Source organism: Rissa tridactyla, chromosome 3, assembly GCF_028500815.1.
Source record: "Rissa tridactyla isolate bRisTri1 chromosome 3, bRisTri1.patW.cur.20221130, whole genome shotgun sequence".
Lineage (NCBI taxonomy): Eukaryota > Metazoa > Chordata > Aves > Charadriiformes > Laridae > Rissa > Rissa tridactyla.
The window spans coordinates 65698366-65725716 of NC_071468.1; the positions used below are offsets into that span (position 1 = coordinate 65698366).

The 27351-nt window shown below is 40.3% G+C and overlaps 1 protein-coding gene across 1 annotated transcript in view; it reads left to right on the forward strand.

Moving 5' to 3' along the window:
* The window catches only part of MOXD1 (monooxygenase DBH like 1), a 52923-nt gene that overhangs the window by 22513 nt on the left and 3059 nt on the right, over positions 1-27351 (forward strand). The window contains exons 5-11 of the mRNA XM_054196142.1: positions 10266-10445; positions 12619-12721; positions 15828-15994; positions 17443-17634; positions 21337-21396; positions 23395-23537; positions 27103-27271. Coding sequence (XP_054052117.1) covers positions 10266-10445; positions 12619-12721; positions 15828-15994; positions 17443-17634; positions 21337-21396; positions 23395-23537; positions 27103-27271 — 1014 coding nt within the window. The remainder of the gene's footprint in view (positions 1-10265; positions 10446-12618; positions 12722-15827; positions 15995-17442; positions 17635-21336; positions 21397-23394; positions 23538-27102; positions 27272-27351) is intronic.

Consider the following 27351-nt stretch of genomic DNA (forward strand, 5'->3'; position numbering starts at 1 on the left):
TACTGCTCCACCACATCCACACATAGCATACATGACATCAAAATCCACACAGATGACAACTGAACTACAGGCAGATTGTGAATACTTTCGCTTTGCAACAAGACTGAAGTGAAGTTTTACCTGGTATGAAAATAATTTACATCTTGGATCTAACTAAAATACACAAAAAAAAGTGCAAACCCAAAACACCATAACCTGAGAAAACAGAAGTATCTAATCATCAGTCTTCACTGGCAACCTCCCTCCCCACACCTTTTGAGTGGATGAACCACAAGGCAGGGACAGGGGGAGCAAAGTCCCTCCCACTCTAAGAGAAGATCAGGTTCGTGACCACCTGAGGAACCTGAACATACAGAAGTCTATGGGACTTGATGGGATGCATCCCAGAGTCCTGAAAGAATTGGCTCTTGTAGTTGCCAAGCCACTCTCCATGATATTTGAAAAGTTGTGGCAGTCAGGTGAAGACCCCAGTGACTGGAAAAATGTAAACATTGCACCCACTTTTAAAAAGGGTAGAAAGGAGGACCCTGGGATCTATGGACCTGTCAGCCTCACCTCTGTGCCTGGGAAGATCATGGAACAGATCTTCCTTGAAGCTATGCTAAGACACATGGAGGACAGGGAGGTGATTCGAGACAGCCAGCATGGCCTCACCAAGGGCAAGTCCTGCCTGACCAACCTAGTGGCCTTCTATGATGGAGTAACTACATCAGTGGGCAAGGGAAAAGCTATAGATATCATCTCTCTGGAGTTCTGTAAGGCCTTTGACGTGGTCCCCCACAACATGCTTCGCTCTAAATTGGTGAGATATGGATTTGATGCGTGGATGGTTGGATGGTTACATCCAGAGGGTGGTGGTCAATGGCTCAATGTCCAGATGGAGATTGGTGACAAGTGGTGTCCCTTGGGGGTCCGTATTGAGACCAGTACTGTTCAATATCTTCATCAATGACATAGACAGTGGGATCAAGTGCATCCAGCAAGTTTACAGACGACACCAAGCTGAGTGCTGCGGCTAACGCCTGAGGGACGGGATGCCACCCAGAGTGACCTGGACAGGCTGGAGAAGTGGGCCCATGTGAACCTCATGAGGTTCAACAAGGCCAAGTGCAAGGTCCTGCACTTGGGTTGGGGCAACCCTCAGTATCAGTACAGGCTGGGGGATGAAGGGTTTTAGAGCAGCACTGCCAAGGAGGACTTGGGGCTACTGGTCAATGAAAAGCTGGACATGAGCTGACAACATGTGCTCACAGCTCATAAGACCAACCACATCCTGGGCTGCATCAAAAGAAGCATGGCCAGCAGGTCGAGGGAGTTGATTCTGCCCCTCTACTCGTGAGACCCCCGCTGGAGAACTGCATCCAGCTCTGGGACCCTCAGCACAAGAAGGAGATGGACCTGTTAGAGCAGGGCCAGAGGAGGGCCACAAAAATGATCAGAGGGCTGGAGCACCTCTCCTATGAGGACAGGCTGAGGGAGTTGGGGTTGTTCAGCCTGGAGAAGAAAAGGCTCCAGGGGGACCTTATAGCAGCCTTCCTGTACTTAAAGGGGTCCTACAGGAAAGATGGGGACAAACTTTTTACCAGGGCCTGTTGCGCTAAGACAAGGGATAATGCTTTTAAAGTAAAAGAGGGTAGAATTTGACTAGATATATGGAAGAAAGTTTTTACGAGGGTGGTGAAACACTGTCACAGGTTGCCCAGAGAGGTGGTAGATGTGCCATCCCTGGAAACATTCAAGGTCAGGTTGGACGGGGCTCTGAGCAACCTGGTCTAGTTGAAGATGTCCCTGCTTATTGGAGGGGGGTTGGACTAGATGACCTTTAAAAGTCCCTTCCAACCCAAACTATTTTATGAATGCCTAAGGTCTTTCTTGTTTGTGTTCCCTTTTGGTAGTCCTTCACAGAAGTCAGCATTTCCTTGTCAGAAAACACATTTCCTAACAGTTACCCCAGTGTGTGCAAAGCAAGAAGCAGACACCCTGTAAATTCTCACGCGCTCTGTCTTCGGGCAAAGCTGCGTGTTCACTCCCAAGCAGGAGGAGAAAAATTATAATGTTATTATGCTACACGATCAAAGGGAACATTTTGCCGTTGTACAATAGAATTAAAACCTCTTCCATTGCCATCTCAAAGAAACAGATAGACTAGATAGACATCACTCTGCATGAATGGTTATTTCATGAACAAAAGGAAGTACCTGCATTGACTTTATTATTTATACTATTCAAATTATATGTTCCTCTTGAATGTATATAAACTCTTTATAGACAGCCCTTTTTGGCTTTAGATCTGAAACATATTTGGTTACATATTACTTTATTATTATATTATTTTCACAAGAAAGTAATGATGTTGCTGATTAATTGCCGATTAATTCTGCTTGGTGTGTGTCAATTGTGCTGAGAGTCTATGGCCGTACCGAATACCACAACCACTCTGTCGGTGTTTCTGCTACTTAGGAGTGCAATAAGTGTATTGCCAGGAAGCGTAACCAAATGAAACATGTTTTTTCTTGACCTGAGCACTTTATCAGATTGCTCCTCAGGGTTATACTTTTTAACTGTTACTAAATGCCTTATCTTAAATCTTCAGACACACCTCAGGCAGAAACAATGTTTTATGAATATTTCTTTGAGGTACGCTTCTTGTGGATTTAGTCTAAATTACTGCATACCTTTAAAGTCTGAAACTCTTTATGAAGGGTAGATTAATTAGGAATAACAATTTAGGAATGGACATGATGGCAGAGAGAACAAGAAGCCTTAAACCTATCGCCAGTTGTCATTTTTAAACTTTGGTGTTATTGGTTATTTTGTCGTTTGGTTCCTCTTTCCTAATTAAAATATTCAAGTTGTTCTGCACACTGAACTATAGAAATTCCGGACGTGCAATGTAATCATTAGCAGTAGTTTGTGGAGATGGAAAAATTTGTGTGAATTTAGAGATACGGCCTGCCCTCCAAGCCAACAGCATTGCAAGAGTAGCTTTTACCTGAAAGTACGTGTTCTTTTCCAGTAAAAATTCTACAGCCTAAAGTGGAGGTGTGGTAATTACTTCTTAATGCGGTATACTAATAAAACTTTAATAAGAGCCTTCATTGAACAACACAGTCACTGAGTAAACAAATGCTTTCTTCTTTAGGCCAAGAACAGGAAATATCTGTGCTTTGAATAAGGGTTTCCATTCATGTGGTAAGGACTTTTTCTCCACAGTGATGTTAGAATTTTGGTTTTGCATTTTAAAGTATACCCAAAACCAGTTAAACCCAAATGCCAACCATATATCTTAAATAAATAAATAAATAAATAAATGTCAGCACTGTTATTTCAATTTGGGATTATGTCCTGTATTTGAATCTCACTTTGAAAAAAAAAGTCCTCCACACACATTAAGGACAAATCATGCAAATTTAAATGCCTGAAGTTGTATGGAACCTCTGTTTTTGGTCTGGAAAATTTCCATCCTAGAAGGAAACCTTACCTAATCGTATTATGAGATCGGGGGTGGGGATGGTTGCTGTTGCCTGGACCTTTTTCTCATCTCCATCTCTTTTGTATTAAAATATGAGAAGCAAGATATGTCACTAACTACACAGGTTATATTTTCCTCCAATTGGAAGATGTGGAAAATGTGTATGAAAATAATTTGGATGAACATTTGTATGTTTGAAGGACAATTCAAGTTAAGCAGTAATGCTCCCTGTTGTACATAGGTGACTATCAGTGAACCAGAAACAGCAGCTTTGCTCTGCCTCCTGCAATTCGCCCACCAAAATACACACCTTTGTAAGTAAGCAGCGCAGTACAAACTCAGGCGCACTTGGGACAGAGGGCGATTTAAAGGGCTTTGTTAGTGATGAAGACTGAATTTAGGATCTGGACTGTACAGTGAGAGAACCAGAAATGGGCACTTAGCTGTGTACATGCAACTGATACGGCCGATCTCAGGCAAGATTATGGCAGCTAGTCCATGCTAGACTGCAGCCGGCTGAGCATTGGAGGTGTCTCTTTCAACCCTAACTATCCTGTGGCATTAATTTAATGCTTTCTGACAGAAGGGGTGGGGTGGGGGCGCTGGGAGGGTGGTCCCTGCCTGACCCCGGGATGCCTGAACTCCGGGCTCAAAGTCTGCAGCAGATTAGTGTCCCAGACGTGACGCTGGCCTAGGCAGGCTTTTCTCCTGACATGAGATAGCCGTTAGGTTGTTAGGGTTAAAATCCTGCTCTGCCCTGGAGTCGTGGACTTAAACACCTACCCCAGCTCAGAGGTGCCTTTACAGCTCTTGGTTTTTCGCTCAGCACACCTCTGGGTTGTGTGGAAGAAGCAGTGTTAGGCAGAAAGCAACTAGTGCTTTTCTTTCAGAACAGTTATATGACGATAAAACCATATTATTATTGAGGTTTGGTTTTTTTTTTTCTGGAATACCTGGAGGTTTTTTGCTGAAAAAGACCCAGCTTTATTAAGCCAAGTATTCTAAGTATTTGCTTTTCTGAAGAAAAATCTAAAACCTTAAAAGAGACGTTTTAGACAAATATTTGTTCATTCCAAAACTACACTTTTGAAAAGCAAAAAAAAAAAAAATCAGGAAAAAATCTTGATGATTCCTAATAAGAAGACATTGTGTCTTTGAAGAACTGAGAAAAAGTTAGAGAAATATTTCAATGTAGGTGTGTGGTACACATTTGTGAACGAAGTACAAAGATCAGAGTAATCAGTAAGAAGGTAATAGTTCTTCCTGAGGATGAATATAGAAAGCAGAGACCCTGCAACTTGGTCTTCTGCTACAAAAAGTCTCTCGACTAAACTCAGCTAGTACTCAGTTTCTAAACCATCATTTTTTGGTCTGAGTTAATCAGGGACATGGCAAACTCATATAAATAAAATAACCAACCACAGGCTGGAAACTCTCTTAGATGCAGCAGTGCCAGAACAAAATCTTGTGTCAAATTTTTGCTCTCAATTTTAAGATTACAGAATAATGTTTTTTTCCCTTGTATTACTGCCAGCTACATACACAAGGTGTTGTGTAAGGATGTGGCCTTATTCAGTCGTTTATATGGGAATATGCCATCCCATAGAATCTTTACAATGTAAGATTAAGTTGAAGCTACCTTTCAAGCCAGAAAAAAAAAAATCATATTTTTCACTGTCATTTCAATGTAGAAGCATCACTGCAACAAGAAAAAAAACTCGTCGTCATTTTCATATATCAAATGAAATTCAGCATTTTGTTTTCTGAAGTTCAGTGGGCAATATTTTGTAACAGGGACACTATGAGGAGACTATGGATGTAGTTTACTAACCTTCATCATTCGCACAAGCAGGCACGAAGAAGAAACCACAGCTGTTAACATCAAAGAAAGCAAAGCAAATAAGAAGGGAGAAAAACAGGAATAAGCAGGAAAGACTTCCAAGGTTTCTGGCGATATTTTTCCCTTGTAGGGACTCTAACTTCTTGGACCATTTGAGCTGTTTTCATTTTCATCCTGTTTAATACATTGTACATTAGTATCTTGACCCTGCTTGTCTTTGGCTTTTGAGATGCAGGGCTCTATTATGTTACAATTTTGGCTTGTTTTTTTAAGAAACACAGACATGTGGTGCATTCGGTTTGTGGGTTGGTAAAGAGATATTTGGAAATACAGAAAAGAGCAAGAAAAATTGAAGCTGAGTAACCCAGCACTGGCAGATACAAGCATTTTCTTTGTTCATGTGGTGTCAGCCTTTTGACCAGAATAGAGCTTCTGTTAAATTTACAGGTGGAAAGCACATGTCTTATCTGTATCAACTAACTTGATAATAAATTAAAAATGTGTTTGTTATATACTTTGAAAGTCATTATTTCGAGAAGTGCTAAGAGATACAGTACAGGAGCTCTGTAAAAATTCTCAACCTGCCTGGTGTGTACAGGTCATGCTAATCCCACACCATCACCGTAACCCATACTTTTGGTTGCAGAGGGCAGTGTCTTCATTTTGCATTTGAATGCGGTGTATTTTAAATCCCTCCACCTTTGGAAACCTTGATTTGATGTGATGGTGAATTATAGTGCATCTGTTATTTTTTATCTCTGTTAGTGGGAGTCAGATAGGTTCATATATGTCAGTGTGGAGAGAGAGAAAGAACTTTTGCCCAAGCTTTCAAGAAAGGTAGTGAGGATGCAGTAATTAAGTCATCATGAATAATAAAACAGGAGCTTCTTTTTGTGGGTTTCATGAAAAGCAGGGGAGATCGTGTCTTGTTGCACGCACTTATTTTTTGCAGTCCCGAACGCCTTCGGCATTTTGATGTAGGGTGGATATAGGGCTTTTGTTATCTGAGCCTCTGGCAGTTGGGAAATGTCAAGCAGAAAATGCACTTTGCCTGCAGGGGAAGAAGTCACCAAGGCGCCTCGGTGGTGCAGTATCTCCGCAGGCTTATTCACGACATGGCAAAGAGATGAACCCTGACAGCTGGGTCTTCCTTGCCTGTCAGCAGCAGGGAAAGCACCACAGATGAGCCTCAAAGAATGAGGCAAAATGGGTAAAACAGGTAGTTATATGCATATTCCCTTTCAGTCTCCTTTCAGCCTCTTTCTTGACTCCCTTGGCTAACAAGAGGTGGGTAGGAATTAGCAAGGAAAGAGGAAGGAACTACGTTTCAAAGTCAGAGGTTTCCTCATAATTATTGAAAGTGAAAGGATTCCCATTTTCACTGCAACTCATCTAAATTACTCAAGTTATTGGTGGCAGGAAGTGTCATTTGAGAGTCCCCTTGCACTACAAGAACAGAGTAAACGAGGCTATGTATAAATAAGAATACAAATAAAAATGAATCGTTTGCTTATATCTGCAGAGTTTATTGACTATTACATATTATGCCTATTATGCCACACTTTTTTCTGTATTTCCACAGTAAATTATTATCTTTTCATAAGTATTCTAAAAGTTGCACTATTTCCCGAGTCAAATTAACAAGACAGTCATGGTGACCTTTCAGGGTTCATCCTGTAGTATTGTGACCGGAGACCTGCAAAAGTAGACCTTAGTTTAGCTTAGTTTTCAGTTGTGTGATTTGGGAATTAAAGACTATCAAAGAACCAAAAACTTTATGCTTAAAAACTTCAAATAACTGGAAACATTGAATGCGTGCATTAAACAGTCCGTCTTTTAAAAATGAATGCTTATAGCTGGGGATCAAGGCTGATAAAGGGCTGTTAAAATAGGAATAACCTGGTAGGAGATGAGCCCTTTCAAACTGTGTTATCATTCATTGGGGCTGCAAGTACTCTGGAAACCAGGCCACCCTGATGTAGATATTTAATTGTAGATACCTGCTCTAGCAACTAATTTTACACCTGAGCCTACTTGTGTGCACATTTAAATGCATTAGTGATTTGCTGAATTTGGCCCCAAATTTGAAGAACTCGGTCGTTGTTCATCATTGTTTGTAAGGCTGGCCAGAAAACAAGAATTTTGTTTATTTGGAAGAAAGAGGAGGTTTTGGAATTTCTCTTCAGCTTGTAGCAAACTGAGCTGTACAGATGCTCTTTGTGGAAAGTGAGGGAGGAAGAGGGAGGCAGCCTAAACAACCGACTTGTTCTATAAGCTAAAATAACGAATGGCTGAGTAACTAGGGCAGCACTCACCTGGGATGTAGAATGGCATGTTTAAATCCCTGCCTCAGTTGATCACTACAATAGAGAATCAAATACTTTTTCTTAATTTTTTTTCTTGCTGAACTTTTTCTAGTAAGTAAATACAGCTAGCTATTCTTTGGATCAGAGAAAGGGAACCCAATGTGTCTAGGGGGTCTGCATCTCTTCCTGCTCTCATTTCAATCAGAAATGATGCTGTGATCCTTAGGGAGCTGGCCATTAAAATATTTCCACACATTTCTGGGAAATGAAAAATTTGTGATTAATGAGATTTTCCTAAGATTCTTCTTAATAGATTTCTGACCACTCCTAATAGTTTCTTTTTTTTTTTCTCCATTTGTTTAAAAGGGGAAAGAGAAAGGTGGCACCTTCCTAACAAAGTTGTAATAAAAATTGTGTAAAAAGTCTAACTAACTTCACTGCTGCTTTTCATTATTTAGTTGTGTATCTGAAGAATATAAATTGTCCTACAAGAGGCATTGGAAAGATGCTGAAGGGTTTGTTCTAGTTTTTTTCTTTTCTTCAGTAAAGAAAGCTGAAAAAACCTACTTTTTGAAGTGCTGTTATTGTTTAGGTAACTGACACTAAGAAAGCGATGACAGGATGTGAGTTTCTAATTTTGGTGACGTCCTATTGTTTTGAGGGGAAGTTGGTTTTGAAGCAGTGCTTGTAAGCACAGCAGGTGCTGGAATCTTGTAGAGGCAGGCAGAACTATCACATGTTGGGACAAAAATACTCTTTTTTTCTTTGTAGACACAGGGATAATATTTCCATAACCATTTCCCTGACTAACCTATACATTATGTGGAGCTTCTGAATTCTTGGGATATATACTGCTTTTTATTGTATAAGCTGCCATGATATGAGTGGGTTTTCGTTGTGCAGTGTTTGGATAAATGTGCAGGTATATGACGGAGCAGAGGGAAGAAAGAACATCAAGCTGAAATGGATTTCTGAATCTTTGTCAGTCAGTCTGATATATTGGGGAATAAATTCTTATCTGATGAGAAAACTGACTCTTATCTCCCTCAAACATACCTTTTACTTCCATAGTACAGTAATTCATGATGATGGTAATGCGAACTGAAATAGGGATTACTGGGAACAGTACAGAAGATCTCTTGTGAAGTACTTCATTCTTGCCATCAGAACAAAACTTTGGTGCATCCGTGTAAATTGGCATCCTTCCATTGACTTCTAAGTGCAGTGGAGTGGGTGGTTTTGGGTTGTGCACTTCTTGGACAGACGTGCAGGTACTCAGCAGCAGCTGGACTCCCCAAGAGCCCAACTTCAATGGTATTTTGCAGACTCATATCAACGAGGGTGGTCTTGATATGCACAGGCTCTGGTTGCGTCTTCCTGCCCTTCCTCTTTTGTAATTGGTTTAGTGGTTTGAACGAAGTGCAGAGAGCTAAATTTCTGGTAACAATATTGTGCTGACAATATTTTACTAACGAAATAAACTTCTTGCTTACCCTGTTCTGATCCTCTGGTAGCTGGGCTTCATGTGCTTGCAAAGCAAATGGATGCAAAGTTAGGATGTATATACATTTTTTGCCTGCTTAAAATACCTCCTCTTTCCTAATATTAAAAGTCAATACTGCATGTCACCCTATGTCTTAAGAGTTACGTTGCCAAAGCTTTGCTTTTCTTCTGAAAACATTAATATTTATCTTACTCAACTTGAAGGTAGGTATGATAGAATGGAATGCAATCTTTGAAAGCAAAAGCAAGGGGAAAACTTCCATTTTAATACTATTTTCTATATGCTGATATTTGTGGAATATGATCTTTCTGAAAAGCAAAATAATTTTTTAAAGAAGTATTCATGTTTGCCCTGGGGATGTCATCTCTGACAGAGATGATTTAATATCATCCATCCAAACAGAGAGTGAACACTATTAAATGGGAATGAAATTATTTCAGCCTACCCTGAAGTTCGATGGTCAAATTATAGTGGGGGCACCCGGGCACCCCTGAGAGCCCTCCAGCTCACCACTGTCATAAACAGGCTGGAGCACCCAACCTCTCGGGAATGACTTCGTGTTAATAAATTCTTTACAACTGAGCAGATTGTAAAATAATTCTAATTTCTTGTAGATGTCAAAAAAATTTGAAAGTCCATCTTGAGCTGCTGAGGAGTGTGGGGTATACCTCCAGGCTCACCGTACATGTACAGAATCTATGGGCAGCTCTAGTTTGAAATAGTACAAAAGAGGCAGAAACAGGGATGGAAAGTTCTGAGTAGTTCAGATACCAAGCTGGTTTAGCTGAACAGACTTTCAGCTGGTTTATATCCCCTTCATGCTGGAATGTGGCTAAACAAGATTGTGCAGGGAGAAAGACAAGTGACTGTGCAAGACTGGAGCGGGAGAAGGGAGAACAAGACAAATGGCAACAGAGGTTTTGTCAAGACACATAATTTTCCTCCTGCCCCCTGTTGATGCACTTGGGCAATGCTTGGGGTTGCAGAGCGCTGAAGTCACATTTCAACCTAACTACAATCGAACATCAAGTCTCCTCTTTTAAAATAAATGCACTATATAATTTTTAGTTCTGTCTGCATAGCTGGATTGAAATAGTCACATCTGAGATGTGTTTTCTTTCTTTTTCATTTTAAAATTGACAGGTTGAGCCATTGATCCAGAAAGGCCATGAGAATCTGGTGCACCATATCCTGCTCTACCAGTGCAGCAGCAATTTGAATGACAGTGTGCTGGACTACGGGCACGAGTGCTACCACCCCAACATGCCAGACTCTTTTCTTACATGCGAGACGGTCATTTTTGCTTGGGCCATTGGAGGAGAGGTAGGATGAATGTCTGTCTAGCATGGTTCATCAATGGGGCTTTAGGATGGTGTGTATCGTAATCAAGCTTCTTCCTAGTATATTAATGATTCCTTCATCTGTCTGGTTTTAAGGGTATACAGTCACAATCCCTAAATGCCTCACCAGTAAGTCCTCAGCTCTTGTTGACTTAAGAAAGTATGAAATGCAATGAACATTCCAAGTGACAAGCCAAAATCAATGAATATAGTATAGAGAGAATTGATGCCTTAGGGGAAGAAAGATGACTTGGGAGCATGGAAATCTGTCTGTGTATCAGCTTGGCCCATCTGATACGGAAATATGCTGCCTCCAGCGATGACCAATATCTGTTACCTGTGGAGAGCGGCAGAAAGAAAAGCAAATCTCTGTAGGTAACTGCATAAAAGACATGGAGGCAATATTTTCCAAATAAAGTTAGACATAGATTTAATTCCTTTTGTGCCTCGCCAGGACCTGGTTACAATAGTTTCAGGCATATCATTCCGAAGTTTCCTACCCAGCCTAAAGAGAAATCACTTCAGTGTAGGAGCGATTCTGTGTGCAGAGGACCACCTTACTCATGGCAATGGGACATATCTACAGAAAAGAGTCTCTGATGCCATGTTGACCCCAGGCTGCGTTTTCAGCTTATTTCATCTGTTAATTTAGGCTACAGTAAATGCTTTCAGCTGACATAAGGCAGCATCACTGCCAAAAGAATCCCATCCCTTCTTTACCCCCTTGATTCACTGTGTGCCCACACAAATGATGGTGTGGGCACAAAGAGGGACTGGGATGATGATAGTTTCTGGACCCTTCGTTTGCCAGCCTGCAGTCCAAAACCGTCAAAGAGTGCTGAAGTGCGAGGAAGCCAGAGGTGCTACACAGACCCATCAGCAGAAGTTTAATCCACTGTGAGCATTATCCCTGATGTATGCTTTGTGCATTTTCGCCATCAGCTATGCTCTGACCTAGTATTTGTACTTTCAACTGTCTTAATCTAAGTTAAATAAAAAAACACATATAAATAAATTATAATTTGACAAGCACTACGAAGGCTTTTGCAAGGATGATCCTGTTGTTAAAGATCTGCAGGGAGGAATCTGGCAGATCTGGGTTAAATTCAGGTTTACTAGAGTATTCACTACACTTACTTCAGTTTACCCGTATGCAGAATGGAGGTGATATTTGTTGCTATATACTACGATTAATTCATTAATGTCCATGAAGCATAAGAAAGTTGGGATTGCAAATTGCATATTTCAGAAAATTAGAATCTCCAATTGCATATTAAAATATTAGCTATATCCCCACTTACCAAGCTCTGTTTATCATCATGAGTGGTTTCAGAACTTGTACAGCCCCCTTTGGGATGAAGTTAAACTGAACGTGCAGGGGTGAACCCAGCACCTCCCAGCAGTAAACGCGGTTCCGTGCATTGGGTCTGACCAGAACATGTCCAAAGTAGCATCGTTGTTAGAGGACAGTGGGTTCAGCCCAGCACAAGCTGTTGCACTGTACAGAGCTATTTCTTTTGCACTACATGGCTTCCTGGTGCAAATGTAGCCATGAAGATCATCTTTATTGTTCACATCCTTTTACTTAGAATGCAGTGATTTGGGCAGGAAAAGCCACCTAATTATGTACAACCTCAGTATTCCCTGGAAAATACTGCTTATAGAAACTGGGAACATTTAAAATGTAGATTCACCTTTTCATAAGGGTTTCATTGACAGACTAACTGCTTGATGATGCAGTGTTTGCACATTTAAAATGGAATTTTCCTTTTCCGCTCAAGCAATAAATACAGGATAAATAATCATAAGATCACAGGATAATGCAGTTGGTTGCGACCTCAGGAAATCTCTAGTCCAGCCTCCTACTCAAAGCAGGGTTGGCAGCAAGGTCAGACCAGTTTCCTCAGACCTTTATCCTCTAACAAGCATAGGATCTACTGTTTTGTATTGACATAGCTATTATTTAGTGCATTGAGTATATAATAAATATATTACACCACAGTGCTATGTTCAGAAAGTTCTAAAAGGTCACCTTTGTAAATTTTATCATTAATATGCTTGTATCATTGCAAAAAAAGAGTAGATGCATTTATAAAAAGAAATTAACTCTTAACCGTGGCAAAACCATGTCTCACTCTGTATACGTTGGTTTCCAGGGCTTCGCCTACCCTCCTCATGTTGGCTTATCCATTGGCACAGCAGCTGACCCTCAGTTCGTTCTTATGGAGGTGCATTATGACAATCCATCATACACAGAAGGTTTGTGCCCTCACACTCTTTACAACATGCGAGACTGGAAAATGCACTAGACACAAGTGCTTCTCATTGCATTACATGGCAAATAGAGCAAATACAAAGCTGAGGTTTATTTTTCCCTGCTCAGTAGTTCCTGGTTCCCGTTGTTTCTCTCACTGCACTCAAAAGCTTAACCTGAAGTCAGTGGGAGATTCAGATAGACAAAGAATTGTGGACCGGGTGAATACATCTCCTCCTATCACTATGTTCTTCGTGTTATCTCTCTCTCCTTTCCTTTTGCTGGGAAATCCAATCAGATTGAGAGAGAGCAGCACAGCACCCAGACTGTGAGGCAGCAACACAGGGAATGAGCCTTTTATTAATTTTTTTTAGCATTTTTTTTAGGTCAGTTTCTGAAGGTGAGGTGTAGACTCAGGTTGCTAGATCATTCACTGGGTAAAAGCAGTTTATCTTAAAAGATAAGCTTTTCATTTACAACAGTGTTTTTTAATTGTCTTTCTAAAATTGATTTATATTTAGAAGAAACAAAAGGAAGAAACCAGGGAGCCCCAGAAAATCTAGGGAACTTTGAAGCTGACTTTTGGAAAGATACTGTTTTGTTCTTAAGCAAAAGTTTATTGAGCCACTGTACCTGAGAATATTCTGGTGATTGGTGTATATGAACTGAGTGAAATCCAATGCAGCACAGTGCACTGGCCTTTCTTCACACTCCCGTGTGTTTAAATAACATCCTCCGTGTGGGTTATAGTGTTCTGTTTTACTCTTATTCCTCCTCTTTTTTGTTGTTCTAGATGAACTACCTTAAAACTGTTTTATTTAATGCCGGACACTAGCTCTTCAGCATGCACATTTGTGCAGAATACAGTAAACTTCATTTGCATCCTTGACGTTGCATGCTTTTCTATCAAATATTACCAAAAACCCGAGAAGTCGCACGCAGAAAAACTGTTTTCATATTGGCTGTGTCCCCAAATTCATTATTTTATTTTAATCGACTGTACTGCATGATACTGTTGTTTTAGTTCAAGTGGCACATACAAAAACTGGGAATCAATAATGTTTTGTTTCCTTTTTAAGCAACAGGGACGATTTTGTCTTTTTGGGACAGTCCCAGGTGAACACAGGGTCTCGCCAAAGACCTTGGGAAAATTCAGAGAGCACGGGCCGAGCGGGGTGTCTGTAATCCCGGTCATGTTTCTCTCCTACCTGACAAAATGCACAGCATAAGATCACGCCAGGAGTGGGAGAGGGCAGACCTGGGTTCTCCCACTGCTTTGGGTGGGAGCACACGAGTCCCCCTGACACAGCCCCCAACCTGCCACTGGGTTGGCTTCATTTTCCTGTTTCAGGATCTGCATTTTCCCAGCTTGGGTCTGGCGGTTAAAGGCTGCACTGTTAGCCTTACGTTGTGATCTGGGGTGATGTTTTCCTAAGTGACTCAGATCGGTAGTCAGCGTTGGCCCCCAGTTAGACTCAAAAATGTTTGAATTGCTTCTAACTTGGCTGGTTTTGAATGTGTCTGTTTATGAAATCCCTAACATTCACTTTTAGTTGGAAAGGTGTTCTCTTTTGAGATTGTTTATCAAAAAACTCTTACATAGCTTAAAAATTTCTGGCATTTCGATGTTAGCAACAAGCTTGAAGGGGAAATACCACAAAGGAGAAATTCAGGTTGATGAGATTGTACAAATAGCTTCAGAAAGGGAATGAGTATGGATTCCCAGACACAGTAAAATTGGGATGTTGTGGGACAGTATATTTCACCTGAAAAGTCACGATTTGTATACTGGAGAATGTCTCATAGTTAATTACCACTCTTAATTTGCTATGCCTAGTTCATAGCCTTTGTTCCTTAATAATTATATAAAACTCTCTCTTAGGTACTTTAGTAACTGGTTAACTTAGTCCCTGCTGTGCTTCTCTGTCATTTGCCTATCTTAAAACAGCCTGCTGATTTCATGTTGATGTAAAATTTAGTTTCAGGCACTGCTATGTCTGTTATGTTTTCTAGAAGACCAATATAGGTCACTAGGAAGCCTCTTACCTTCTTTGAGACACTTGGTATGTTTTTTGCATTTTTAATTTTCAAAACTGAAATTTGAAAAGGACCAACAAAGAAGAGGGTAAGAGAAGAGTTAACAGAATGCAGAGCTTGTGCAACACAAATTAATTGTTGTTTTTTGCTTGTATCTTTCCTAATAAAAATGGCTGATAGAAGAGAAATAATTACAAGCAGGTAGATGATAGATGCAACATAAATTCTGTGTAGATACACAAACAAATGCATATGGCTAAACATTTAGATGAATGAAATAGATTCACAACATTTTAGCTCTTAAAAACCACAACATTTTTAAATCAGGTTTTGGTTCCTTAGACTACTTTTTAAAATCAAGAGAGGTCCTTGAGTGAGTGCAGCATTAAAATCCTGTGCAGTTCCCCTGTCTGCTTTACTCAAGGTGCTGGTGTTATCTTCAAGTTTGAGATTTAGGAAGACAATTTTCATATGTTTAATCGATGCTCTTTTAATAGAAGAGATTGCAAAAACGACGTATTTGGTCATCTGGGGTATGCTGTAACGTGACAAGCAATCCAAAACAAAGAAAGAATATAATTAATGCTAGGGCTCAAGGTGAAAGAATAGGTAAGCTGACAGGTAGAAGACAACACATGGGTTGAAAATTTTAAAGAAAAAAACCACAACAACTTTAAGCTCGGCTTTAACTATTTGATTTGAAAATCATACATGGCACCTTTTGAGGTCTTATTGTCTCTTTTTATTGTTTGCTCTGCCTGTGGTCTGCCTTTTCTCTGAGGTCCGTGTTGGATAACTTAGTGGAAGGGACACAGGGGCTCCGGGCAGCACATATTTTTCATTCACATCTGAGCATGACAGATATTAACATACCATGTTTAACAACCCTCCTGTGGCCTGCCTCTCTTTATTACTTCCTGCATATGGTCTGACTCATTTCCAGGTTATTGAGGTTGATTCTTCGATTTTCATGAAAACACTTAGGACAAGCCTTGAAAAATGTGAAACAATTGGATTTTTTTTTTTTTTTAATACTGATTTGCAGCCATGGCTGACTGTGTTCTTTTGTTGCAGGTTTGATAGATAACTCTGGTCTGAGGTTAATTTATACTCCAGTTATAAGGAAATACGATGCTGGGGTAATTGAAGCCGGTCTTTGGGTCAGCCTCTTCCACAATATCCCACCGGGCATGCCTGAATTTGTGTCAGAGGGTCACTGCACACTGGAATGTCTGGAAGAGGTATGTCTCCTGTCTGAATCCGTTGGTTTTCATTCCTAGAAATAGTTTTGGACAGCCTCTTTAACTTCTTGGGAAGATTGATAGTTACCATTTTAAGATGTGTGAAGAAAGGCATCTGCTACATGCTGCCCTCCAGAATGTTGAGTCTTTTTGATCTGGGTATTTGGGGTGCTCAGTATTCAGGCTGCTTTACTGGTATGAGTAATCCTGGGTGACACAGTGCTTGTGATGATTTAATTGTGTGTTCCATATACAAGCATACATCGCTTTCCATGGCAAAGCTATAAATAGCCTAGAATAGCTAGCCCAGAAAAATTGTTGAGAGACACTAATTAAGACCTATGCATTAACAAAAGGCTCATAATAGTGAAGTGAAAGCCTGAAAGGTATTCTTAGACCAACCACAGAAACTGAAGACCTGAAATGTTTTGTTGTATGGCCCAAAGTACAAAATTATGCATTCATTAAACACTTGGTTTCATTAGGATAATCTAAATATCTCTACAGATAATTGAAGTATTGTCTAAAATCTGTGATTAATGTGATCACGGGAGATTCTCATATACTTTTTCATTACAGAGAAAAGTTGAATGGATGCTTGTTATGATGTGGTTTGGAGTGAAGTGCAAATTAGATAGGGGATTTAGATTTGTTCTTGGAAGTGTTAAATGTTGCATATTGTCCTAGCATTTTTCAGCCTAAAACCACTTGAGTAATCTGTTATTGTGAGGTTTCTGACCTTAAGGCTTAAGGTATTTGAAAGGTATTGTAATAACAGGTTATTTCTAGTTTGAGCTCTGAACAAGAATCAAAGTTTAGCATACTAAAAGTTCGGATCCATAGATCTCAGCTAGAATGGGAGTGATGTCAGATTTGTGTCAATTTGGAAAAGTAAATTTTAAACTGTTTTTTTGACCCGGAAAAAAGTTTCAGGTGTAAACCTACGGTATTTCACTACCAGTTGACTTGAAGATGGGAAGTTGAGCATATTATAATTACATTCTCTTAATTTAAATTGTTTCTCTTGGCATGATATTGATGATAATGTCTTTCAAAATGGCATAGAAATTCCTTTTCACAATAAACATCCACGTTCAGCAGTAGCAGCCACTAGCAGTAAAATAACGTCCAAGTTTTAGTATAATACCCTTGAAAGTCTTAATCTATTGAGAATTATTGGCCGTCCAGTTGATTTTCATAAAAACTGTGTGTGTTAGGAGTCAAAACTTTTTTTTTTAAAGGAAAAAATTGCCCAAAAACCCCAAGCTTTTTTGTATATAAAATCTTAATTTCACACACAGATACATTTGGTTTTGCTCCAGACTGCATTTTGCTGTAAACCGAGGGAATGTAAAATGCATTTATTAATATATTTTCACTCTGTTTGTACGTTGCATTATATTACATTGCATCTGGGCACGCTGATGATGTTGGTTTCCCCTTGCCAGGCTCTAGGTGCTGAGAGACCTGCTGGGATTCATGTGTTTGCGGTACTTCTTCATGCTCATCTTGCTGGCAGAGCTATCAGGATGCGTCACTTCCACAACGGCGAGGAGCAGAAGCTGCTTGCTTATGACGATGAGTTTGACTTCAACTTCCAGGAGTTTCAGTATCTGAAAGAAGAAAGAACCATCTTGCCAGTATGACACTCTTTATTCTTTCCCTGAAAGTGTTTAAGAGGTCGTGTGCCTAACATTTACTGACATTTAGGATTAATTTTGCTATAGAATTCGTGAATGTTTTGTTCATTTTTTCACTTATTGCAGAGTGACTAATGCACTGAATTTGCAGTATCTCAGGAGACACTGCGGACTGGCTGGCCCATGAACTCAAGCTGTTCTTTGGGTGCATTTGGTGTCCACAACTACTTGATTTGAACTTTACTGTTACAGTAGACTGGACTTCAGTAAGGCCTTTGACACCGTTTCCCACAGCATTCTCCTGGAGAAACTGGCTGCTCATGGTTTGGACGGGCATACGCTTCGCTGGGTAAAAAACTGGCTGGATGGCCAGGCCCAAAGAGTTGTGGTGAATCCAGTTGGCAGCCAATCACAAGTGGTGTTCCCCAGGGCTCAGTATTTGGGCAAGTTCTGTTTAATATCTTTATCAACGATCTGGATGAGGGGACTGAGTGCACCCTCAGTAAGTTTGCAGACGACACCAAGTTAGGTGGGAGTGTTGATCTGCTCGAGGGTAGGAAGGGTCTACAGAGGGATCTGCACAGGCTGGATCGATGGGCCAAGGCCAATGGTACGAAGTTCAGCAAGACCTAGTGCTGGGTCCTGCACTTATGTCACAACAACCCCATGCAGCAACAGGCTTGGGGAAGGGTGGCTGGAAAGCTGCCTGGTGGAAAAGGACCTGGGGGTGTTGGTTGACAGCTGGCTGAATATGAGCCAGCAGTGTGCCCAGGTGATCTAGAGGGCAAACAGAATCTTGACTTATATCAGAAATAGTGTGGCCAGCAGGACTAGGGAAGTGATCGTCCCCTTGTACTCTCCACTGGTGGTCAAGCATTGGAACAGGCTGCCCAGGGAAGTGGTTCAGTCACCATCCCTGGAGGTATTTAAAAGATGTGTAGATGTGGTTCTTAGGAACATGGTTCAGTAGTGGACTTGTCTGTGTTGGGTTAACGGTTGGACGTGGTGATCTTAAAAGGTCTTTTCCAACCTAAACGATTCTATGATTCTATGAAACACTTGAGCAAAGTAGACTATAAAATCACACATGTGCCTGGTTATGCCATCTTCGTGCATCCAGACAGCTGAAGAATGGAAACACCACTGTGTGGCCTTATGGAACCCTTGGAGCCAAGTAGCACATCCTGAGTATTTGCACACAGCAAGTATCCAGCCTTGCAAACATGTGTCTACAAATCAGCCAAATCTTACTTGTTTCACATTTTTATTTGTTGTTGGGAGTAAAACTCTACGCTCACGTTCCACATGAGGTTTCACTGAGTAAACAAAACCCTTCAGAAGAAGAAATAATGCAATTCTATCTGCTCTTCTTGTGAGAAAAGTGTAATCTATCTTTTAAAAAACTCCCAACCGCAATTACATTATAAAGCAGTAGCTGTCCATAGATATTGCATGAAAAGAATCTAGATTTTTTTGGTTGAGTTACTCATTTAAAAATCATTCACTCAACCTTTGTTAGTTCCAGCTGGCATCTATTTTTGAAGATTTGGCCTGAGGACAGAATGTTAGTGTTGCAAAAATTGGGTGCTCCAGATATGACCAGCAGCAGCTGGAGATGTACCTGTCTGGGTGCATATGAACAAGCCCATTATTGGTGGAATTGGCCAGATTTAAAATATCAAACAACTGGATTTTTTTTTATGATTGAAGCCAGTAGGGGAAGGGGAGGACCTTTGGAATGACTGAACTTCAAGTATGGTCAGGAGCCCCATGGTTTAAACTTCCAGGCTTCTCTTCGAGTCCCTTCCTCTCTTAAGTCTCTTCTTCCACAGTCGTATACTTTAATATTTGTCCTTTAAAGGCAAGACACTAAAATGCTAACTTTCTAATTTTATTTCTACAGCAAAACATGGATGTTCAGGTGTAGCATTTACTCTTTGAAGTCCAACTGCTTGTACTCCACAGGGACTTCAAAGACAAACTGGTGTTACCTCCTCCAGGAAAGAAGTGTTGAAGGGTTTAGGAAGAGGGCTGGCAGAAGATGACAGGTTTGCAGAGAAAGCCTGTAATATTTTTAGGAAAATCCACGCAGATTATAGAGAAAGACCTCTTAAAATTCAAGAACAAAAGGGAGTAGGCTGCAGAAAGACTAAAAGAAGTATTTGATAGTATCAGCAACTTAAAAAAGACAGCTTGAGTAGAAACAGGAATTCTTTCTCTAAGTGAGCCTTTTTCATGCCTTCTATTGTTTTCATCTTATGCAAAAATACCAGTACAGCTTTACATACATCATTCTGATGTAATTCGGACCACAGCCTAATCAATTAATCATTAATATTAAAAATTTTCATAGAAGTTCTTGTTATTCTGTCCTTCTGCCAGCTCTTCCAAGGGTGTATCCTTCTTTCAGCTCGAGGAGTCGGGGTTATTTGTTTTCTTCACGTACTAGCACTCTCTTCCAAATTTGGAAGCAAAAGATTTAATCTCACAGAAGGAACACTTCTAGTGAATGTTATCCAGTCCGTAAGCCACGAGAGCCAGAGACCTCACTGGTGGGAACCAGCATATTCCCACTGGGGGCAGCGAAGCTGTGCCAGTTCATGCTGCTTCAGAGAGCTCTGTCTCCATCTGTCTGACAGGAGGCTGACACAGCTTCTTCCAGCAGCCCGGAGTAGTTAGTGCTAGCATTGATCTGGCAATGAGACAGCCCACGGGAAAGGAGAAATTATCGGCCTTTGAAGGGTGATCTGATTTTTGCAGGGAAGACTAGTACAATGGGTGATAGGGGAAGATGCTGATACAAAAAAAAAAAAATAAAAAAAATTAACCAAAATGAATAAACCTCTGGCATCCTTGTGATGTGAAGTTGACCAAAAATATCACAATTTGGACATCTGGCTATGTTCTTCAACATTTTCATTTCCACTTGATTATCATGGTGGTTTTGAGATTTGTATTTGATTAGGTACAGGGAATAGAGGTACTACCAAACTGTAGATCAGTTTGTCAAGACAGCAAAAAGTTAATTTGTATGTACTTGAGAAGGTAAGTATTCAGCCTTTCCCATACATATCTGTCAATATACTTAAGTCTTTGTCTGCCACTCCTCTACTCGCAGGCTTGGCAGATAAATAGTTGTTATTGTGATGTGGAAAGCCTTCTTTTCCTCATTTGGCAAGTGTTTCTATTGAAGTTGGCAGGATAAATTAGCCTGGGGAAAGCTCTCCAAACTAGAACTGGATGGGTTTTGGAGCAATACTCATGTGTATACATCACAGAATCATAGACTCTTCATGGTTGGAAAGGACCTTTGAGATCATCGAGTCCAACCATACACACAAAAAAATCCAACCCTACGATCTCTGCCACTAGAGCACGCGCCCTGAAGTGCCAAGTCTATATACATAATTTTCCTGAAAATAGGATTATAACTGGGCTCCTCTATTGCTATTTTAGAAAAACAGACCAGACTATTAGTAAGACTCTGTTTAAATCCATGGGGGATCCCTGAGGATCAGGCATAATATGAATGCTAAGTGCCAAAGCCTTACCATATGCTTATTACCTAATCCTTTGCTCTTTCAAAAAGTCCTATCCACTGCTCTGATCCTTATTTCTTAAGTGTTTTCTGTCATCTGTGTTTACCTGAAGCTGGTGTTGATGAACTTCAGAACTCTGAACTTCCTAAATCTTGTGTTTCAGGGGGATAATTTAATCACAGAATGTCACTACAGTACTGTGGACCGAATTCGCATGACATGGGTAAGCCAAGTATTAACGGATCAAAATAAGTACACAGATAATATTGGGGACTAAAATCTTTTTCATAAAATGTTACTGAAAAGTGTGAACTTACTTGCTAATGCCTGTGTGCACATAATTATGTATTATCTTTCCTTTCATAGATTCTTAGGTTTTAAAGTCATCAGGGCTATTATGAGAATAGTCTGATCTCTTGCATAAGGCATTCAAATGGCTAGTTTAGAAAATTAAACAAGCCAGTTCATAAAAGATCTTTAAAAATCAGACTTAGCTAGTGTAGGGAGTGCTTTCTTCATAACATGTATTGACATGCAAATTCTGCATATCCTAATGAATTATTTTTATGAACTTGCTACCCACCATTTTTCCACAAAGTTGTAATTGCTAGTTCTTACATACTGATTTTTACTTACGCTGTGGTTAAGATGGGACCACTTGCTTTTGTGCCTAATGTAGAATCCAGGCAGCAGGCAGGTCCTTTGGGCTGGGAGGAGGAGGCTGGGCTCAGTGAGCCTCTGTGCGTTACCGTTCTCATGCGGTGGGTTTTCCAGCATCAGGGACCCTCCTGCAGAGCTGCTGCCCCCAGGACAGTGCAGGAGGAGCCTTTGCCGTAGCCTTGCACCCTTGCAGCCGAGGCATGAGGGGCGGCTGTGCCACAGCACTGGGTGCATGTCCACGGCAGCAGACAAGGCAGGGCTGTGGCCAGGGGGAGAGCATCCCCTTTGGGGTCGAGAGGGTCTGGCTCAGGCTTGGCACATGGCAGCACATGGTCTCCCAGACGCAGCTTTTTAGGTTAGCAGAGGCCATTGCGATCTGGCCACTTGGTTTTAGAGGTGAAGCAAATTCGGTTGTTGGGAAATGAGCTGGACTGTGCCAGCTGGCTGTGAAACCAGAGAGTGATGCCAGACCCAGTATGCTTATGGGAGGGACGTAGCTGCCAGCACCCAGCCTTCACCAGGGGCTGATCCTGCTTCCTTGGGAGGTGCTGGATCCAGACCTCCAGAGGTGAGACCTGAGGGGTTTCTGTTGGCCAAGGAAGACCTGGTCCTGGCATCCAGAGAGCACAGGGATACCTCTCCCTGTGATGATACCTCTCCCTCTCCTACATGGCTGGCATGTAGGCGCATGCAGTAGGTATATAAAGAAAAGCAAAAGAGCGAGAACAAAGGCTTTTGAGTTTTTGTCCTATTGTCCTGTGTGGCGACCACACTAGCTCTTGGCCTTTAGTTCATGTATTTTGTGTTCTCCATTCCTGTTCCTGTGGTTCTGTGAGATTTGTGTAACCGCTCTCACATGGGTTTTAGGAACATGCAACTCATTATCTTGTCCATATTTACCGAGATTGATTTTAAATTAGTTGTTTGCCCCATTGCTCTCAATGGAAGACTGTTTAAGAGTCTATGTCTTCTGCTAGCTAAAAGTCTTACTGTAATTAATTAATTATTTTATAGTTAGTGCTCATTTGTTCTTGAGTCAACATTATCTGTTAACTTAAGTAACTCTTTTCTTTTCATACTCTGCATATGTATTTCCAAAGAGAGTCTTTAGAGATACATTTTCCATCCTGGCCTCCATTTTGCTAGGCAAAGCTCATTTAATTTCTTATTAAACAGACTAATTATCCTACCAGATTTTTTCTCCATCAGCTCCACTTTGAAGGCCTTTTTCTGAAACACCGTAGATAAAAGTAACTTGGAGACAGCTGAAATGAAAATAAGCCTGAAGTCAGATAGTACTCTCCAACATAATAGGAGTCTTATTTTATTGATAGTTGTTCTTTCTGTCATCTTTTAAGCTCAGGAGTTATTGCTCGAGCTTGCAGTGTATTTTGTAATTAATTAGGTAATAACTTCTTGCTACTTGATAGCCTAATGTGCAAAATATACCTGTTGAATTGGGCCTCCTGATACAAATTTCATCAGCATATAGATGCTAATTGGTGTTTTTATCTGCGGGATTCCAATGCTATCTTGATTTAAAGAAAAATCCCATTTTCAGGGTGGTCTGAGCACCAGGAATGAAATGTGTCTGTCGTATCTGCTTTACTACCCGAGAATCAACCTCACCCGATGTGCAAGTATTCCGGATATAATGGAACAACTCCAGTTCATTGGTGTTAAGGAAATCTATAGACCAGTCAGGCAAGTAAAATGTTTATGGATATGTGTAGCACCTCTATTTCTGTCTGTGGGATTACAGGGACATTTTTATTAGACCTTTATTTCTTTCTGGTAGTGCAACATGTTGCAGGGTCACTCATGTCACTTGTTTTTGGTCAATACATTGTGCTGCTACTTATTTTTCCTGCCAAATTATTTTGCATCTTTTTTTATTTTTAATAAAAGAGCAGTTTCTTCTGTTGAAGAAATAGTATTTCTCACTGCAGTTTTTTTTTCACCACACTAAAAGTTTACAAGTTTACTTCACATGTAAAAAGACCACGTATCAATGTCATATTGATGTTTCAAATCTCTCAATTTATCAAAACATATCAGTGTTTCACATATATGGAGATAATTTTGAAAGTTTAGAGTTTGGGAGCATGGGTATTGAATTACCTTGGGTAGATTTGTTGACAGTAATTCTTCAGATCCTGGAACTGTTGCTCACATATAGAGCTTAATGCTATCTTGGTGACACTCACAAAAATACACAAAAGGCGAAGAAGTTGTAAATTAGAAAAGAAATGGAGAGATTGAGAGAATATGAAGTTGTTCGTAGTAAAAGATAAATGGTAGCACCATGGATAAGCACCATGGTGGAGAGAAACGAGATAATGGAGGCATTGGAAGAATGACAAGTCAGAGGATGCAAGGTGAGTAGAGAGAAAAACATGGAAGCAGTGGTAGAAATCTAGCCAGGAGGAAGAATAGAGCTTTTTAAGTGAAGTGTTGGATGCAGGGGCTTGCAGTTCTGTGCAAAGACACTGTGCCCTGAGCCTCGGACTCCTACCATTCAGGAAAGCAGGACGCTGCATATTTTTGAGATGTAAATCCATGTTAGGAAAAAAACACCCTAGCTCATTCATCAGCTTTTCTTCGTAATAAAAATAACCCATAAGAATCTGAATATTGGACCAGTGTTCAGCCCAAATGGGGTAATATCATTTTGTTGTAAGATCTGCCTACTTCAGTGCTCCACAAATATTAAATATCCCCTCTGTGAATGGCAAGGGGTGGGGGTTGTTACCATTTAGGCAACTCAGGATCTATAATAACCACCATGAAGGGCCATGCAATTCAGCTGGCATCTCACCGCTGGGGAAAACCACAGGCTGGTGAATTTTAAACAAGGTGTTGCAGTTTCTCCAGTAAGTCAGCAGAAGTCTTGCTGTCCTTCATCATGAGAGTCCTCGGCAAGAACAAAATGCTTCCCGGTGTGTTGTTGGATCTGGCTTTTCTGCCCTTGAATGTCAGTGGGATGACATTGATGACCTGCGCAATGATATTGCTCACTAAGAGCAAGAGTGATTTCCAAAATCTAGTATAAAATTTAAATTTTGGTAGGAGATGGGAGGAAGCCCGCTACAGAGAGGATAAATGTGTGTGAATATATAAAAATCAATAAATAGCATATTTCAGTTTTTAAGCCTTCCGTACAGTGCCTAAAATTAAAGCATCTCAATAGCAGATCAGCAGTGGAAGTGATTGTAAACAGAGTGAGAACAGTCTAAAGAGGAAAGTTCCCAAATGAATGAAATGCAGAAAAATAATCAAACAATGGAAAACAGAACGCACTATTAGTGGTGAAAGGTGAATTACATTTGTATTGTTAGTTGCACTAAACTAAGGTAGTAGTAAGAATTCAAAATAAAATTGATAGACTAATAGTGTGTCATCACATTTAAATTCTTAAAGTTCACTTTCCTTATACAGTTTATCTTAACAAAAACATGTAAAACTATTATTGCAAAGTAATTTGATGTACAGGCTTACTGGTCTTAGTTCTGAAATTCATATTCAAGACAGAAGAGTCTGAAGAATGTCACAATGCAATCAATGTCTACTTCATTTTCCGCACTATTTCTATTCAAAATCTCTTAATACAGGGAGAACACAGTTTCTAAATTAGTCCTAGCTAAAAGAGTCTTTCTGAGCTTAGAAAGAAAATATTCTAACAAATGTATGCTCTCTTGAGTGTTCATTCATGATAACTGTACTTAAGGAAAAAATGCACATTTGGCCTGGGGAAATAAAGATGTTTTGAATAGAGTAAGTATGCAGACTGTCTGCCGCAAATGGAATAGTAATTAGAAGAAGAGATTATTAATGCCTCTAGTATTTATGACCTAATCCACAATTCTTGTTTCATTAAGCTCTGTCAGCCTAAGGATATGTGACCTGATACTCATCTCTCTTGTGTCAGTCTTACACAGGAATTGCTTCACTGACTCCTCCAAAGTCTGTCTTGACTTAGAGACGAAGGCAAACTGGAAGCAGGATCAAGGCACTGTGGCTCACTTTAAAACTTTTTTCCCTCAGTCTGGTGGCCCAGACAGTGGTATAAATCATGAGGAGCTGAGATGAAAGTGATTGGGCCACAATAGCGTAAAATAGGTGCTTGATTAAAATTATGTCTTCCGTGCCCAAGTGTTGAGTAGAGCAGAACTTTGGCACAGGCAGCACTTTACCCAAAGCAAGTGGGAGACAGCCCACTGCAAGATAACACAGATCTGTCTAAAGGGCTTTGAAAAGTAACTCATGCTCCAACCAAAGTATTAATCAGGCTACTTCGATAAAGTTTTAGCTGCTTTCATTCTTCCACTAGCTGTATTGGACTTTCTGTTTTTAAAAACTTGACCCATCCACCACGTTTTCATTCATCCCAGTAGTCAAACAAGGAGAAAGCAAGAACAATGGAAAAGGTTTTCTTTAGATGGTTTTTTTTTTCTCTCCTTTGTTATTATTTTTGAGTTTTCTTTACTAAATGAAAGATGAGAAATCTCTTTCCTTCCCTTTCCACGTCTTTGGCTGGCGAGAAGTGGGTTTGGCCCCACTTTTTCGTGGGGAGGATTCCCACGCGTGGGCAAATCGCTGGCTCTCTCACAGCAGCGCAGTGCGTCTCTATCCAGCCCCTGGCAAAAAGTCCCGTTGCAGCCAGCATGTAGGGACATGCCAAAACGCAATGTCCACAGCACCAGTTACTCCCATTTGATCTTTTGGCACCGGTGCCAACCAATGCATGCTAGAGCAACTCCTGTGCTAGGCTGAGTTTTGACCTGTTATCTGAGTTATGACCAGAGCTTGGCAGAGCCATCTGGAAGCAGCTTTCTGAAGGCAAACGTTTCTTTACAACGCTCTCTGCCAAGCCTAGCAGAGGGTGTGGTGCTTTTTTTTGTTTTGTTTGGGGTTTTTTTTTGAGAAGTTACAACAGAAGATCTGTTTTGTATTGCCTGTGTATTCAGTTTGTAGATCAGAGAAGAGCAACGTTAATTCTTTTTCTTAAGTTGAAGTCTTTCATTTCTAAAAGCATCTGGAGGCAAGTCCTAAACTGCTGACAAAGTTTTGTAGTTCTGTTAAAATCAATGAAACTGCATTAGTTTTCAGTAGCAGAGAACTTAGCAGAGAATGTGATATATGTGACATAATATACATACTAATAGTACATTTGTTTTTCTGAATAAATTCTCCAAAAGCTTTTCCTCATCAGTTCCAACTTAATGGCATTTATCTATTTTTTAAAACCTACTTATTTATTTTTCTTTAGGACTTGGCCTTTCATTATCAAGAGTCCTAAGCAATATAAAAACCTGTCTTTTATGGATGCAATGAACAAATTCAAATGGTCCAGATCGGAGGGTCTCTCCTATAATGAACTTGTGCTTAAACTACCAGTGAATGTGAGATGTTCAAAAACAGATAATGCAGAATGGTCGGTAAGTCTAAGTGTTGAAAAGGGGGCAACAATGCCATGAAACAAATGTGGTTTACTCTGCTTCATTGTATATGAATAAGT